This window comes from Oreochromis niloticus, linkage group LG18 (genome assembly GCF_001858045.2).
Source record: "Oreochromis niloticus isolate F11D_XX linkage group LG18, O_niloticus_UMD_NMBU, whole genome shotgun sequence".
Taxonomy (NCBI): Eukaryota; Metazoa; Chordata; class Actinopteri; order Cichliformes; family Cichlidae; genus Oreochromis; species Oreochromis niloticus.
In genome coordinates, this window is record NC_031982.2 from 3,308,380 (window position 1) to 3,326,614 (window position 18,235).

General features: G+C 37.5%; 1 protein-coding gene across 1 annotated transcript in view; it reads right to left on the reverse strand.

Moving 5' to 3' along the window:
• The window catches only part of brinp2 (bone morphogenetic protein/retinoic acid inducible neural-specific 2), a 259,405-nt gene that overhangs the window by 107,208 nt on the left and 133,962 nt on the right, over window positions 1–18,235 (reverse strand). Inside the window, exon 3 of the mRNA XM_003453153.5 lies at window positions 1,639–1,829. Within this exon, the coding sequence (XP_003453201.1) occupies window positions 1,639–1,829 (191 nt within the window). The remainder of the gene's footprint in view (window positions 1–1,638; window positions 1,830–18,235) is intronic.

Here is an 18,235-nt window from a genome sequence, read left to right on the forward strand (position 1 = left end):
GTCTTGCTAAGCATAAGTTTTGCCTAAGTCTTAGAAAAGCCACACTTTCTTGGTCTTCAACAAAGCACACCATTATTTATGGATGAGCACCAAGAGGCTTTAAAGCCATTCAGAGAAACACAGAGAGACTAACTCTGATTTGAAATTCATGGGTGTTCAGTTATTTGGGAAGCGCAGGGTGTTTATATTTACCGCCACCTTTTCATTTGAGTTTCTATTGCAAAGTGCAATGTCACAACTATAACAGCCAAAAAGTACTTTTGTTCTCAAAGTGTAATGCAATTCATTTTATTGACGCAAAAAGTACTTTTCTGAGGCTGAGTGGCTTTTTTTGGGGGGGGGGAAATTAATCAATTTTTCACTTCTCTTTCACTTTCACTCAACTATTTAACAAAATACACTTAGATGTAACCACAGCTGGTGAGGCACACAAAATGAAAACAGCAGAAGAAAAGAGAACAAAAAACAGATATTTCATGCGTTTTCACTCTGCTACAGTATGCAGAATGGATCTGCCCATTTAGTCGAGGCTGTTAATTACACATAGACACTATCGGTGTGACACTGCATTCATCCCTGCTCCATCTCTAAAACTGCTCCTCCAGTGCATACATTCAGTGATAAGTGGCATTAAAGTTAGGCGTCTGCAGACGTGAATATCAGAGCGGCTGTTAGGAGACTGTTCCTGTGAGAGAACCGGATTTGTCTGCTATGTGAACAGTGTGTATCCAAAGCCAGAGATGTATGGGTAATTTTGGTATTAAACATTTCAAGCCTGAACTGTGAAATAATTGAAACCGAACCTTCTGACAATTTTTTCAAAAGTAATTAAATTAATTATTAATTTGCACATTTGAAGTTTTTTTTGTTTGTTTATTTTCAATTTATTGCTGAAAAATGTATTGTGCAATTTATGTTGGTTTTTCAAATATTATACACTAGGCGTTAAGTTTTAGACTAATTACATCATCGTAAAATCTGCAATTTCATACATTCATAGCATTTTTTATGTGGCTGACTGATCTGAGTACCCTAGGATTGTAAATCCTGACTGGACACTGATGAAGTGAGTCCTTAGATATGCCTAGACTTACTATCAATCCTTGAAAATTTACTCGTACATCTGCACTATACTAGTTGATGACTGAGATTAGGTGTTTATCAATATCACTAGGTTGTCATCTTGAACACTACACAGGTCTTACTCTTGTTTTTGTGACCCTCACACGATCGATGCTGCTGCCGATCTGTTTTGTGAGTTACTTCTCTCCTTGGGGATTGAGGCAAAAAAGAAATCCAATGAAAAAACACGGGGGTATGAAACAGGTCATTTTAATCCCTCTTCTGCTCTCCGAGGCTCTAATGTTCATCAGAGGGAACGATGAGTGGAAAATTACCTCTGAGGGAGACAAGCATTGTTGAGTGCTGCAAGTGCAAGATGTAAGCATTGTTACTATTTCTACTTAATACGTGAGACTCTTTCTTGGAATAAAAGGACAGCTAGACTCCTGGAGCACTACACTAACACAGGCAACATCCTCCGAGACCTAAAACGAGCGGTTTCTCTATTTCTGGCGTGTCCCGGCACTTCCTAACCCGAGAATAAAGGAGAGCGTGTCACCTGCAGTCCTCCCTTACCTCCCAGGGTGGCAGAAACCAAGAAGTGGGTCCCGTACTTCTTGATGAGGTTTTCGTTGATTTGCTGCAGGGTTGGTCGTCGGCCCAGTAACCGCAGGTTGCGTAGGAACTCTGGTGCTAAGGGCAATGGAGATTTGAGGAAATCTCTCTTCTCCGTAGCCAGGCTGTTCACCTTCCAGTGGCTGAACTCCCTGAAATTATAAATACATGAAAAGGTGATTACATGCTTGATTCAGCAAGCACTTTAGCATGATGTGGAATTACATGCAACTGACTAGAATATGCTGCTAAATATAATGACAGGAATATTTAAGGTTAGAGTCATACGTTTCTGAAGTGACTACAGAGAGAGACACTACAGATTGCACAATGGTCCCTGGAAAATCATGACTTGCTGTCTTTCACTGTGAAATTGTCTTGACCATTATATGTTAAAAAAAAAAAGGTATCTGCAGGTCACAAAAAAATAAACATCTTATCTATTCTTATCTATAATGTGATCCTATTGGCCAGCATCATAAAGAGCACTGACAAAGGGACGGCTGTTGTGGCGTGTTAACGCTGTATGTATAAGAAACAGTCTGGTGTATGAATGTGTGAATGTATGAATAAAGTAAAGTACTCTGAGTGGTCAAAAGTATAGGAATTGTGATAGATAATGTGCAAATCTTTGACAAAATAAAAATATATTTATATATGATGAGCTACACTGAGAAATATTCCAACGTGTGTACAGATATACAGTAATGCCAAAAAGCTAATATAATAGCACTGGTGATGGAGGATATAGGAGTGTCTTTTACGTGTTCTTGTTCCATCCATTTAAAACCAAATCTGGTTGATTTTTTAAGATTTACAGTGATGTAAAATAAAGCCAATGTGTCAAATGTGTTTGGCTTAAAGAAACAAGCCTGTTTTGAAAATGTAAGGAATAGAAATTAAAAATATTTCATATTTGTGCAAAAAATGTGAAGAGTAGCAGTAAAAAGCTGTCAAAAAACAAATACTCAAGTGAAGTACAGATACCTGAAAATTCTACCAAAGCAGAGTAACAAAGTATTTGTATTTGTTTCTTCACACTTCTGCAGACAGATAGCCTGGGGTTAGAAGATCACACACTCCGGGCATTCCAAGTTTTGGGACTGTAAAGAAAGCCCGTGTTTTCCACCAAATACAACCTACTGACTCACATTAAACATGGATGTCAGGAGATGCTATCAGTATTCTCAGTTGTGGTCGTGTTTGTTCACATTTAATTCAGTTTAATCTGAAAGATGAATGTGGTAATTATTAAATGGTGCTAGAACTTTACATTTGGGACATGTCCTTAATTAAGCAAATTAGGTTCGACCACTCTGGGCTTTCTGTAACCAGCAACACTATTTTCAGATAGCTGTTGAATATCACTGATAAATTCAAAAGACATCGCCCTTCTGTATTCAGTCAATGTCAAATGCCTCATAAGAGCCTCAGACCTTTTAATCTCTTCTTGTTATGACTTTAAAATGATGGCAGAAAAAACATTAACATGTAATCTGTGTGGTTTACATATATTGTATTGTGTGTATTAAACCCATTGTAAGTATATTAAGCCCATAAACAACTATGAATAAACCTCTTAGTTACTTTAACGTAGCAGCTTATTGTTTTGATTTCATGGTCTCTAACTGTACAGATTTGATTCAGTCTGGCAGCTGTTATGATAAGCATAACATTTGCCTGAGAGCTGGTGCAGAGAAAATAGTTTTTGGACTCACACTTGGTGGGTGGCTAGAAAAACCTGTCAATATTAAAGTTAAGAATATGAATATATAACATTTTTGCTTGTTGACTGTGCAGCCTTGCGTGAAGAAATTGGCCATAACAGGTCAAAACATGTCAGTGTTGTGATTTAGAGCCTGGTATGACATGTCCAAGTTCCCTGCTGTCTTCGTTTCAAGCAAATAAATACACTTGTGCTTCAATGAACGTTAACCACTATGGGAAAGCATTTTACCAGTGGGAGTATTGGGAGGGGGTTTTTTGGATGTGAGTAGCCCTATCCCCGTTTCCCAAAGGTCATACAGCAACAGCTCTTTCATCACATCCTGTTGAAAACTTGAAACCTTACATCATGTGTAAAGTACAGTAATCCCAATCATGACATGAAAAGTTGGCAGTCCATATACTTGATTTGAAAGAACCTGTTCCTTATAAACAAATCCAGGATGTCACATATAACTTTGCAAAGTTTAAATAACTAAACCTCTGGTGAGTCCAGTTCTTTAGCTGTCCAGACAAATGCCAGTGGCAGTGACAATGACCTTAGGTCAGAGAGAGAGATGAGTCTGGAAAAGCATTTTAAGTGACTGATGATCATTTCATCACTTCACTACTGCAACAGTGGAACCCTGAGGTATGTGAGGAAGATTATGCAAATCTCAGAAGAAAAGTACAGATCCACCTCATCTGCATAAATTTGCTGGCAAAACAAGGGGAGTTGAATCTTAGCACATTATGCACCAAACAAAATGCCAGCAGTGATACACCGTTTTCCCATGAGTGCACTCTTTCTCTCGCGCGCATACTCACAGTGGAGGATTCACAGAGGGAGATACATATGCAATATCATTGTCTCACTTGCACTAGCTGCTCTCACATTGCATTTTTATGGTCAAAAGTTTACTATTACCAACACAAAATTGTAATTATGCTGTTGACAGCGTTGTGACTACACTACAATACGCTACTTCCTGTAATAATACACAGTAAATATGCATAGGTCATTCAGATAGTACTACAGTAAAGACAGGAATGCACTGTAATTAGTTTTTAGTTAATGCATTGCATATTAGTCTTCAAAGGAGAGCTTGGATTTGTAGCCATTTAGCACATGGCATGACAAAGCCTTCCTCAGAAGGAATGGCCTCAGGAGCGTACGGTCAAACTAGTGCTTCATTAGGCGGTTCATTCTCACATAATGCACCAATTAATGTCTGTAGTCTGGCCACAGTCACAGCACAATTTGTTCACGCTATCATTAACTCTGGCAACATTGTTCTCCCATGAAAGGAGGGCAACTCAGGGGAAGCAAGTTGGAAGGTACAGTTTAATGCTGCAAAAAAAGTGTTAAAAAGAGATCAAGAAGCGCAAGATAAAGCTTTGTTTTCTCACCCTTGTGTGTTTTCTTCTCTTCACTCTTTAACTTTTAGACTCAAATAATACAATAACAAAAAGTGCACAGATTCGTTAAATTAAGGTTCTTCAAACTTAAGGTTTAAAAATCATCTTTTTGCATACAGTACCTAACAGGGCTTTGCTAAGCATTTAAACTGGCTTTTGTTCTAGTTAGTTTTTCTTATACTGCAAATGTGTCTGCATTAACTGATATCCTGTAATCTGCATAAGCAACACCGATTAGCATGTGATGTTCTCAGAAGTTCTGGGGATTTTTAAAATCCATTTTTAACATTAACAACATTTTTAACATTTAAAAACACAAGTTGTCATGTATTGTAACAACATTCTAGTAAATCAACATGTATTGATCATTCACCAATTGAAAATAATGCATTCAGCCAAAATGTTATCAGAGTGAAGTCGTGTCTTACGATTAAGCAAGCACTTTGGATCAGTTGGCTTCAACTGATCCAAAGTGGACACACCATCAAAATGTTGTTAAACGAGTGGAAAAGTAATTTCAGCACAAATATAAGATTTGTTAATTAAAGAACAAAAGATTCCAATCAGGAAGGAAAGCTATGCAGGGGTCTCAGAGGAAGAGCAGCCTCTCTAAACCATTTTTCTGGAGAAGAGAAACAGTGCTTGGGACAAAGATGCACCAGCTGTTCACAGGAAATGATCGGAAAAAAAAAATCTACAGTAGTTCGTGATGAAATAACAGTAGGATTTATGTAACAAGGCAACAGGGCAGATGATAAGCTCCAACTGTCCTACTTGTGTCAGTCTACTCAATTAGTTATCTATTATCAGGAGCTGACTAAATGCCATTATTGATACTGATCTTATCGAGCACACAACAATTTTTTCTTCTTTTTGTTAAATTTCCTTTTATATCTGTTATTATTATAATTCGTCTTACAACTAGATATGTCTTGCATTAGTATCCCTGATGCAAATTTACTTGAGTTTGACTATGTATACTTTATAGGTGAGCAAGTTAAAGGCAAATTTATCCTACTGACCATGGTCATGAACTTTGTCAAAAAAAGGGAAAAAAACTGACACTAAACGGGGCAGTGTCACTCTAAAAGGCTCAATTTTAATCGAACAGTGACTTTATAAAAGATACAGAAAAGATGCAGAATTTTCTAAACCGCAAAAACAAGATCCAAGTAAACAAACATCCTGTCCAAACGAGGCTACGCAACAGAGATCTTCGTCCAAAGGTGGGCAAAGACATACCAGCACAGTTGAATTCAAAGAGTAACAGTGTTGTGAGAAGGCTCTGATTCCTCTCTTAGTCTATGATTCAAACTCCAGCAGAAAAAACAAAACAAAGAAAAACAAACCCTAAAACATCTCAAAGCCTTAAAAAACTATTTGAGAATCAATGAAGACCATGCATGCTGCCAATCACAGATTTTCCTCCACGACTGCCTGACATCAACCGCCCTGAGCTTTTATTAGAAAACCTGAGGACAGAAGAAAGCCAAACAATTCTGACATCACAAGAAGCTCAAAGGAACATCGTCAGATGATGATACAATTAAAAAGTACAAAAAACATACAACAAGAAGAGTCATGTCCCTGGTTAACAGCTTTATTCTGCTGTAACTCTGGCAATCTGTGTGACAGACAATAAAATGAGTGACTATGATAACTTTTCAGTGTGTAAAGCTGTGTAGTACGGGATTATAAACCCCGTGTCATATTTAAAGCGTCTGATAAGATGAAATCCTTGGAGGATATATCATATTCTTACTGATACCTGAAAGAATACAATAAATCTTATTTTCTCCTGCTTATTTCCAGCAGCAAGCCTTTCTGCACAACGATGAACATAAAACAGAAAAGGCAGGAACACTAAGTGAAGAGGAAAGTCCAGCTTTCAGTAGAAAGACTATCATTCTGTATTTGGACAATCAAGTTATAGTTGATGTGCGCGCACTGCACATCATGACATACAAAATTGCTGCATATTTCAAATACACCTGGTATATCCATCCAGTCCCTCTTATTATGTTTATCGAATGTAATGTAGAAAAACGGCGAGCCTAAAAGTAAATTAACTGAGCTGCTCTTAAATCAAATGAATAAATGACACTGAAATGAAGAAACATTTGCATATCGAAGAACTGATGCTATTTTATATGCAATTTATCAGACAAGCGCTCTCTTCTTTCATCTTGTGGTGTTTTAATGACTCACTCCTGTCAGACACTGACATTACTCTCCTCTGAAAACCTTCTTCCCACTCCTGCCTTATGACTAAATACTGGAATGGATTTCAGAGCACCGACACTTTTCAGTCTTTGGTAAGCAGTGCTTTTTGTAGCATACCTGCCTCTTATGTGCTCACACAAGTATGAAAAACATACAATGCATGGAGCCTGCAATAATGCACTGAACAACAAAGTAAATTAGCAGGACAACTGAAGTGTATTGAGGGGCAAGACAGATTGCCTTTTGTCACCTTTAGTCATTTATTGTAAATGGACTGGTTCTTATATAGCGCCTTTCAAATGTGCCTGAGCATTATACAACACGCCTCACTCAACAATTCACAACAACACATTCTCTATGCTTAAGTGCTTTCTATTTAACATTCAAAGACACTCCTGTGGATGCAATTTGGAGTAAGTATCTTGTCTAAATATGCAGACTGGAACAGCCAGGGATCAAACCACCAACCTTCCAATTAGTAGATGACCTGCTCAACTTCCTGAGCTGCCACCACCCCAGTATAGTTTTAAAATTCAACAAAGCAAAAGAAGAATTCTGAATATGGAGTCTGATTTGGATTTCTGTTCCATAAAGCTCAAAAAAAGCCAAAGAATTAGGAAAAGTTTAGAAGTATAGAACACATAGAAATGCACTCTGTATTGCAGATTGCTGCACCTGCGAGAAAAAACAAAAAAAACATCACCTGGAGCACAAAAACACAAAAAAATACAATATGAAGTAAAAAAAAGGGCGTCAAAGTTATTTCAGCAGGAGCGCTTCGAACAAATATAGCCATTCTAATTCCTCCAGCGGTCACATGACAAATATCCCAAACCAGAGGCCAGTCTCAGTTGAATAGGGCAAAGTATGACAATTAGTCTGCGGCCATCACATGCATCAGCAAGCATTAGTTTTAGCTTACTATTTAGTCCAGTGAGGAACAGGATGGGAGCCATCCTGATTAACTGAGGCTGATGTAAACTGATGTGTTTTTAGAGATGCTCAACAGTGACTGAGCACAACGAAGGAGAGCTGATGGTGACGGGGCCGAAAAGCAAAGAAGCGCAGTGCATCATTTACTTTTCTCCCCGCTTCACTCTCTAAGAGTTAACGGCAAGACTGCTGGCTGACCGTTCAGCTAATGATGATAGATGGTATTAATTAAAAGGTTTTAGCACAGCGCTGATTGCACCTGCAGCTCCAGCACTCAGTTCCACTGAAGCACAGGGAATTGTGTTGTTTTTACTGAACAAAAAAGGGGGAAAAATCTCTGCCTATGCAGAAAATTCTTTTGGATGCTCCCCCTGGCAGAATATCAGAAAGCCACACCAAAATGCTATTCGCTCTTTGATATTTTACAGAGCAAGTGAAGGACACCTTTCAGGGTATCTTAGTGAACCATTAATATATTTACCAAATGCTTTTCATCGGTGCGGCGCCGAGGGCTCAGAATGTATGTTATTTATCATGTTGTTTACATTTTAAATGAGATCATGCTTTGTTTGTATAACGTTTAACAGCTTAGATATGATCTATGTAGAACAGCGGTCAGATTCCTCAGCATTTGCATTTCCAAAACATACAGAAGCAAACACAAGCAGGTCACCACGCTGGTTTACAGTACAGGTATATGAACACATTCTTATTCGCTTCAGAAACCACAGTAACACTGGCTGTTGATTAATGTGCAGCACTAGTGTGCCACCCCCTTCCAATTACCCAGAGAAGACAGGCTACTTAAACACGTTACACATAAATTATTTGTGTTTTGCAAAATAATTATAAAATATAAAGTGTTTTATGTACCCAGTGGGCATGTCAGCATTTATTTTAAGTAGCATCCAATTTGTTTTTGGGTTAGATCTTTGTGAATGCATTTTTTTCCTGTGTCAAGGGCACCAGCCAAACGAGTGCGCTTGTAGGTCAGCTCAGCTAAAAACATCTGTCGGCTGATGTTGGCTCACGGCTTTCTTGGTTGCTTTGGCTCAATTCTCGAATGACACTTGAAGTTTTCAAAACAATATGTGAAATCCTTAAAGGCACTTTGTGACTTGGGCATATTTGAGATGGCCCTTCTCATTTCCTAAAAACATTTGCAAATGCAAATGCAAATGATTCAGTGCAGTTAGCACGGTATCTAGTACAAACTAGATAGTATTTCTATCTTTCCATAATATGTCAGCAATATGACCGTGTAAGCCATAGCATGCAGAGCAGTCAGATTTTCAAATCTGCCAAACTGAAAGGTGAAAATCTCTCAAATGAGGATTATAAAAGACAGTTTTATAAGAGCTTGAACAAAACAGAGTTACTGTGATTTGTTATCATGGAGGAGACTGCATGGATAAATATATTACTGAGGAAACAGCCTGCCCATGGATGAGCACTAAGGATCTGCAGCACTGCAGGGAAGATAACGGGCTAAAAAAAGATGCCGAAGAATGAAGAGCATAGATGTGGCACACGTGCTAGTTATCCCCTCGTCACATTCTGTTGGTGAGCATCATGATGATGTCCAGCATCATGGACCCCCCTCTCCCACCTTGGAGCTCTGTGTACTTTTTCTGTTTTTGTATTTTGGTCACTATAACTTTTTGTTTACTGCATTTTGGGCATATTGGAGGAAAACAAATGGAAAGAAAATGCAAATGAACGGGCTATTTTTGTTTACGAGGGAGAATGTAAAACCTTGTGCTCCTGAAATCAGCATCTGAAAAGTATTCACTTTGATACACAATATCAGTCCCCCATCCTCAGAAAAATAACAGGAAGGCCACTGAAAAAACATGCAGGGTGAGACAGCTATGGAAATGAGAAGGTGAGAAACACACACTCTCATTCTGCTAATGTCTATAAACACTTTGAGCACCTCCGTTTACAAAGTGTCAAAGAAAGGTTTTGTTTTGAAATGTGAATTAAAGGTTTTGGAGCTGAGAACTGCAAAAATGTTAAATGAAAAATGCGAGACAAAGCAATCAAGAAGAAGTGTAAAAAAAAAGAAAAAAGAAAAAGAAAAAAAGAAGTGTAGATGACGATACTGCCAAACACAGACTGCTCTTTCTGTCCTATTTGGCAGCTTCGGTTTTGCTCTTAATTTATGTTTTCTTTTCACTCGTGGTTCAGTATATTTTTCTCTTGTTGCTTTGTTTTGCGTTTACCCTCTGCTCAGTTAGGATTAGGTGCTAAATCGACTTGGTCAGGTCTAGGAAGTGATCGTTGGATTAATAAGCACTTTTAGGACCTTGTATGTTGCCCAAGCTCAACTGTATCACTGGAGACTTGGCCATAGTATAACTGCCAGCCGCCCTTTGACAGCTGGGAAATGTCAGAGGAGACACATGATATATGGAGTTATTTATGAAGGGATGTTTGACAATCACTGCTCCACTACATCATATTGTGCTCACTAATCCACATCCAATTTTGGGCAATCCCATCCAGTTATACACCTCCCACATACTCCCATTCCACCAGAGACATGTGACATTACAACAGACAGAGATTCTCCAGCAGCTGTTGAAGAGTCCTTAGTACTGAGCTTAACAGATGGCAGATGTTTTGTTTAGTTAATTTTAAGTCACAATGCTTCTATTTTTGCTCCTGCATATTAAATACAGGTGTACATTCAGAAGTACAAACATTTTTGGAGCACCAACAGGCTTTAGCCAGCATTTCATAGGTCCCTCTGCTTAATTAGTCATCTATACAACTTTAGAATTTAGTAAAAAAAAAAAAAAAGGCAATGATTTTTAGTTGAGATTTGAGAGGTAAAGATGGGAGAAAAAGAAGAGAGAAACCATAAAAGGAGAAAATTGCAAGTTCACTTCACTGTATGCACTTTTGCACTCTACCCCAGCGTTCACCACAAGCCTATTTGTTCCGAGCTTTGACTCATGATGAGAGGTTTGTGGTGTTGCAAGGGAACAGAGCTGAAACTTTATAATGAGCAGTTTCACCTGAATCAGGTGCAGTCTCACCTATTAATAAGAAGTGACCCACATATGATTTCTGGCTATTTCTGGAGTGGGTGGTTGGCGGAGTGCACAATCTTCAAGTTCCTCCGTGAAAATTGTGCTTCACTGCTCACAACCAATGTTCAATGAAAATGAGCCCTGATCCATAAGAAGTGGGGTGATATTTTCCAGCCATCTCATTGAAAGTGTTTTTATCATGCTCAACTTTGTAACTGCAGCAGAAGAGAAGATTTTTTTTAAATGCACGAAGCAGGAAATGACAAGGACACTTAGGAATTAATTACACACTGTAAAATCTAATTAGTTCCCAGAACTCAAAAAAATTATGGAAACTCGTTGCCTCAAAAAAATTGAGTAAAGCTTAGCTAAAAATGACTAAGTTAGGACAACTTATTTACTTTGAGTACTCTGTACAAGCTCATTTGTTCCCAGAACTCAAAAAAATTGGATAAAGTTTACGTAAGATGACCAAGTTAGGGCAACTTACTCATTTTGAGTACACTGTACAGCCGTGTTAGTTCCCAGAACTCAAAAACATTATGGAAATTCGTTGCCTCAAAAAAACTAAGTAAAGCTTACTTAAGATGACTGTTAGGACAACTTATACATTGCAAGTCTGCAGTATTAACAATAACTTGATATTTCTGACTGTACAATACTAATTGTTTACCTACTGACAAACATGTTAAGTTCAACTAAATGAAAAAACAATTTGTGGTAACCTGAATATGATTAAAAATAATTAACAACAATTTTTGTAATGATGTTAAAAATTTTTTTCCAACTTTTATTTTCAAACACAACAAAGTATAACAGCCAACATACTGGACACTGTTCTGCTGAACAACAAACAATTATATTGCCATCACTGTTATAATCTTACAATGAAACAAAGTCTCAGATGTAATTATTCTGAAACTAAGTTTAGGTCTACCACAGTTTGTTTTGTACTTACTTATATAATCAAAATAAAATATTTATTGTTCTGTCACAAGTGCAGTCTCTAATTTAAACAACACATTTGTTTTCCATTGCAACACAGCAGCTGGAATGTTGTATTATTTTAAGGATGTTTGTTTCCAGTCCAGGCATTACTGACTGAATGACTGTCATGGATCGAGGTGATCCAAATGTAGGTGCAGAAGAAAGTCTTTAACTTCCCTTAAGTACAGTGGCAGTGGATGTGGGTTGGAGATGTAATGAGCTTGAACCTGCAGGTGACCATCTTCACTGACCACACCACCTGTGACGGAGGACTCATCTCTCCTGTTGTCCTGCAAGCAAACAATCATACTTTTTGGAACATGAACTTAATTGCTTTCTTAAAACATTTTTTTCTGCATTTGGTATAGAACAGACTCCAATTTAGACGATCTCAGGCTCCCTCCCCACCGGAGAGGTGACATTCAATATCCCAAATTGTCAGTCTGGATAGCCCTGACCACCACCCAACACACAATAATGTCATGAAAGCATCATTTTAAAAAAAGGGCTTTCATTCTAATGATGTGCAAAATGATTTTGGGCACAAAACAGATTTTGCTGTTAGAAAACTTGCGGACTTCACTATATACAGTGTAGACCCTCTAAACTAAGTTTGAGGGATGTGATCTTTCAAGAAATGCAGACCAAACTGTTGTTGTTTGTTTACTTACACAGCATGTCTTGTAGAATTAACTGTGGTCACCAGCAACAGCATAGTGCAGTCATATCTCAAGTCTAATAACAGAAGACAGGAAAAGATCAGTAAAGAAAAAACTTCCCCAAACCAAAGCACAAATAAAACAATAAGTAAAACAGGCTGATCTAAAGTATGATTAAAGTTCAGCCTGATTAATATAAATGTCACTGACAGTTGCTAATATATTGGAAAACCAAAACACTTACTGATGTCTTTCTGTCCAACAGCAGGAGTGCTGGTCCGGAGCCTCAAAGACAGTAAGAAGCCAGCAGAGGGAGAAAAAACAGAACATTTTTCAGAAACTGATTTGATCCTTAATGGCTGTGCAATCATTGTAACATAGAGTTTGCTTATGTTGTTAAATAAAGGCTAGATTTGACATTAATAGATGCCACAGATGTTCTAAAGCTGCCACAAAGCATGAAAAAAAAAAAAAAATAGACGTCTCCGAAAACGTCGGAGCATTTTTGCAAATATGTGATGTCTTGATAAATCGAGCAGATATTTGAGCATTACATAGCTACATTGTCGCCTGAAAATATCTTAAAAGTTTATTTTGTGACCCAGAAAAAGTAATAAGTTTTTCAGCGGCGCTCCTCCGCCATTGCCGCGCTTACAAGTACGCACAGGCTCCGACAACCGTGGCCGACAAATGCGATCCTCCTTTTCCCCAGACTACCCTTTCTGGGTCACAAAATAACCTTTTAAGATATTTTCAGGCGACAATGTAGCTATGTAATGCTCAAATATCTACTTAATTTATCAAAATATCACATATTTGCAAAAGTGCTTCCACGTTTTCGGAGAGCTCTGTTATCCACCCCCCACATCCCACACCTACCCCACCCCTAACCGCTGCACCTCCCGAAGAATTTTGTCTGGGCTCTTATCTCACTTATTTATTTCAAACAATCAACAGAAAATTTCACTACATAGTTTTATGTAAGGTTTTTAAGGCTGTGGTGTTAATTTTTAAGTAACATGAGCCCAGCGGCAGCAGCAACGCTAGGCTAACACTAACTAGCTAGCAAGATTTTAAACCTGGTGCTAAACTAAGAGAAGCCACAAAATCAGTTTGAATAAGAGTAAACATTTACTCACCAAGTCAGTGTATCAGGTAAAGATCCACAGCAATGACAACAATAATATCTTGAGCTGACGCTTCTCCAGGTTTGCTCAACATATTCCATAAAAAATGCACCGTGAACATGCGGACTGATCCGAGAGGGAGGAGGACGGTAGTCACGTGGCATTTTCAAAACACATCTTTCATCCTTCCGCACTGAGAAGCAAAACTTCCAGCTTACTTAGTTTTTCTAAGTTAAGACAACTCAGATAAATGGAGTTTATCAGTGTTTTTGCATAAAAAGTACTGGTAACTTATTTAAATTGAGTTCTAATAACAAATTGATAAAAATTGAGTTCAGCCTATTTAATATTTTTAATTAAACACAATATTAGATTTTACAGTGCAACAGCCTAAAATACTTACAGATTGATTGGTAACTAATTAATAAAACTGTACTGACTGATTCCTTAAAGATATATGACAAAGTATCGTGAAACCCAAATTCCCGCATGTTTCAGAAATCTAAATGTCACTTTTGCCATCTGTAAGCGCCGAGATGAACTGTGATCCACCGATTGACATTTGACCATTTATCTTTTGTAACTCAAGCATTAATGTTTCCTGCTGCTAAATAGTAATAAGATGATACAACATCAATGAAAAATGTGGTGAAAGAGTCTGTAGCCTCTTTCCATTTCTTAGCTCTTAGCTAGCAGCACAAAAGTCTGGCACAGACTGTGATGCAAAAAAATATATGCATGTCCTTTTAGCCATCTAGAAATACTACTGGTATTGACAGAGGACATAGTAAACTCTTAACAAAACTTATCAGCTGGTCAGCTTGGAGGCACCTGATAAGACACTCATATGTCTTAGCTGTTCTCTTTTATTTGGACAACCGTTCTGCATCTTCAGAATAATTGAAACAGTATGTAAAGTGTACAGTGTACAGTGTGTAGGTAATAATGTGACCCTGGGTGTCTTTCAACATAACAACATTGGTAGGCAGACACACTTTATCACATCAGATTAAAGCCATATTTTAAAATTACATTGTTCTGCTTATTCATTACATTTTCAAAAGCATTTATTATATACAAACATTTGTTTATTTCTCATTTGAACTGATAGATACACCTGGCTGTAGATGAAATTTGGTCTTTTGGGATTTGATTTAGGTGTGTTTTAGCTGTCACACTACTTGCATGTGCTGTTTGAGAAAGGTTTACCTCAGTAAACACTAGAATACTAAGAGTGTGCCCAGTGTCAGCTCTGATTCACTCTCAAAGATCTTGAAACTTCTGGTTCTGGCAAATGTAGCACTGCAGTCTGAGCTAAATTCAAAGATCTTGGATTGCTTTAAAAAGAAATTGTTTGGTATCCTAAAATTATGACTGACATCCCCATTACTTTCTTATATATCAATCAGTTAAGAGCTAGCCTGTTCATATGGCCTGTGAACCTTTAAGTTGCCACATAACATTTGTCAAACTGTCTTGTCAAACACTCGACCCAAGGTTATTACTCCCAAATGGTATAATAAATGAAGCTCTACTGCTCTGGACTAAGGGCTGTGTTACCTTCTAAGTCTGGGAGCTGAATCACAAAGTCTCTTTTCTTGTCCTCGGATGGGAGTTCATTAAAACTCCCTCCTGCCTTGTGGGAACCCACTAGGAAATAGACCCTCCACCCAGCCTGGAGGGTCTATGCCAGGGCATGATTTTTTAATGATGTCTGAGTTGTTCCCACCAGAGTCATTATACATGTCCTGAAAGGAATTAAGCTGGAAGTCGACTGCAAGGGAACCCAAACTGCAGTTACATTATGACAGCTAATAGCAGCTTTGACACAAAGGAACCGATAAAGATTATTTGTGGGCAAAAACTGATTTGACTGCAACATAATTATGACAGATTTGCACTATCATGAGGTGAGCACATGATGTATGCATTTTTTGGGGGGGTTGTTTGCTTCAGTAATTTTCAAGTATGTATCAATCCTGATTTAGAGTTTATGGTATAGAGGGGAAGTCAAACCAATTTAATGTGCGGTAATGTTAAATTTGCACAGTGTGTCCTAAATCTGTACTAGGCATCACCTGCCTACTTACGAGGTTGGCATATCTAGGTTGAGTGTCACTGTCAGCTATTTTTAAAATTTGTCACGCTTCAGCTGAATCTTCTTGGCTTAGGATACAGGGATATATAGGATATATGTCAATGACACTGCTGAAATTTGGCAGTCGAAATTAGAGGAGCCAGTTTTACCTTTAAGGACAGAGCCCAATTTATATTACTGTAACCTCAATTGTAAGAACTCTAAGAATGAGACATAAGGTCCTCTTGTGAAAAGTAAATATAATTTAATCTATAACATAGTGGATCACAAAGAAATAAAAAAAGCTAGCAATAGCTCCATCTTGACCAGCTACCAATACCATAATGCTCTTAATGGTCTTGCTATAACATGAATGCTATAAATTGGCCATATGCCTACATTTAAAATCCTTTTACCTTTCATACTTGACTATAAATTCCCCATTACTTTCCACACATGTTCTACATAAATAAATGCCAATAATGTGATAGAAATAAATAAATTTCACTTAATGTCAAAACTTACACATCCTAGACTTTTAGACAATAAAACAATGGAGCAATGGATTTTATATACAGGCAATTCAACTCATCAACTTAACCAATATCTGGGGGTGTTCAGGAAAACATGTGGCACTTAAAACTATAGTAACTAAAACATCTATATTAGTATTTAATGATTCGTCAGATAATTTGAACTGCCAGCATCCACCAACCAAAAGCTTTTGTTGGCAAATTTCAGCATCAAACCTAATGTCCATGACTTGCTATGCAAAAACAACATGTGTTATTGTGTTCACCACAGCGGCTGGTGAACAAAATATATAAATTCAGCAGCTACAGACAGATTCTCTAACAATAAACACAGCTGAAATAGAATGCACAGCACCCCGGTACTTTTGTGCTAAAATTCCTTATTATGTTTATCAAGGAATATTGCTTAGATTTCATCAATACCAATGCCATTCTCAGTTCTTTATCAGTTTCTTTACTTATGCCTGATCATCCTTTATGTGGGGGAAAAAAAGAATCAGTGCAAGACTTTTATTCTCTCTGAATCTGACCACAGTGAAAAAAAAAGCGTTTCCATGTTGTCTAAAAGCTGCTCTCTGTTGTGTCAATTTGATATCACTGTTTTGCAATACATAGCTATCATAGAAATATGCCTACAATGATAGAATTGTTATGCTTGGACTGTTTTTCCGTTTTCATTGTAAGTGTGTTCACTACTTTGCTTCATGTGAAGGTTTAAATGTAATCCAAATTAGTAAATTAAAATAACCACTTTGGGCCTCGTATGTCTTTATTTAGCTCCAAAGACTTGCAATTTTAATGTCATTTCATTTCATTTAATAATAAGTATATGAAATCATTTAATCAATCAAACAAACAAAAATCATCATCTTGGACAGTTTAGTAACTTTATACTAGATTTATGTTGGTAAATGACACTTTTATTACCTCTGTAGCTATTAGTCCTGTTTTACAATGTCTTTTAAAGCAAGTCTAGTTACTCCTAATATGATGCATTCTGAATGTAATGGTTGCAATACAAAAGGCTTAAGTGAAATGGGAACTCAAGTTACTTTAAAAAATGTCTTAATGCATCATTAATGTAAATAAAATAATTAATAATTTGCACATATGTAAAGCTAAAGAACTGAAAAACATATGAATTTATCTTTGAGGATGCATGGATGTTATCTTACAAAAGCATATAACATGCACTTTCATGTAAAGAGTGCTGTGTACTAAAATATGAAGCCCGGGTGCAGAACTAGGATCTTTTTTACGTGTACGTGAATAAAGATTTCACCCAGTAGCTGAATGCACAAGTACCGTACACTGAAAGGAAAAGTTTTTTCTTTATTTGTTTGCTTGCTTGCTTTTTTTTTCTCCAGGATTGTAAAGAAAGAGTACAAAAGCATGACAATCTGCCAACATTTAGGTTGTCTAACCTTGGTTCAATCAGCCTGAAACGATACAGGCGTGACATGGTGATTCAATGGCGTCGAACATATTTCAGTGTTACTTTAAGAGGTCTTTCTGAACACATTTTGCAGGGGAGGACTTAAAAAAAAAACAAGTTAACCCCAAGGAGTCGTGATGTGTGCTGAATCTGCTTGCCAACTTCCCTGCCTTTCTATATTAATATCATCCTGGAGAAATCAAGGAGCTGAGCGCCTCACTTTCCATGTTAAATTTCTCTCAGCTATTTTGAGAGTCATGCTGTAGCCAGTCTCCGTGTGTGTGTGTGTGTGTGTGTGAGAGCGAGAGCGAAACAGGAGCCTGATGTGTCCTATTTCCCTTCAAAACTAAAAAAATAAAAAGTTTGGGGTTTATTAACATTTGTATCCACCCAAACGAGGAAACAGGTCTATCCCTTCAGCAT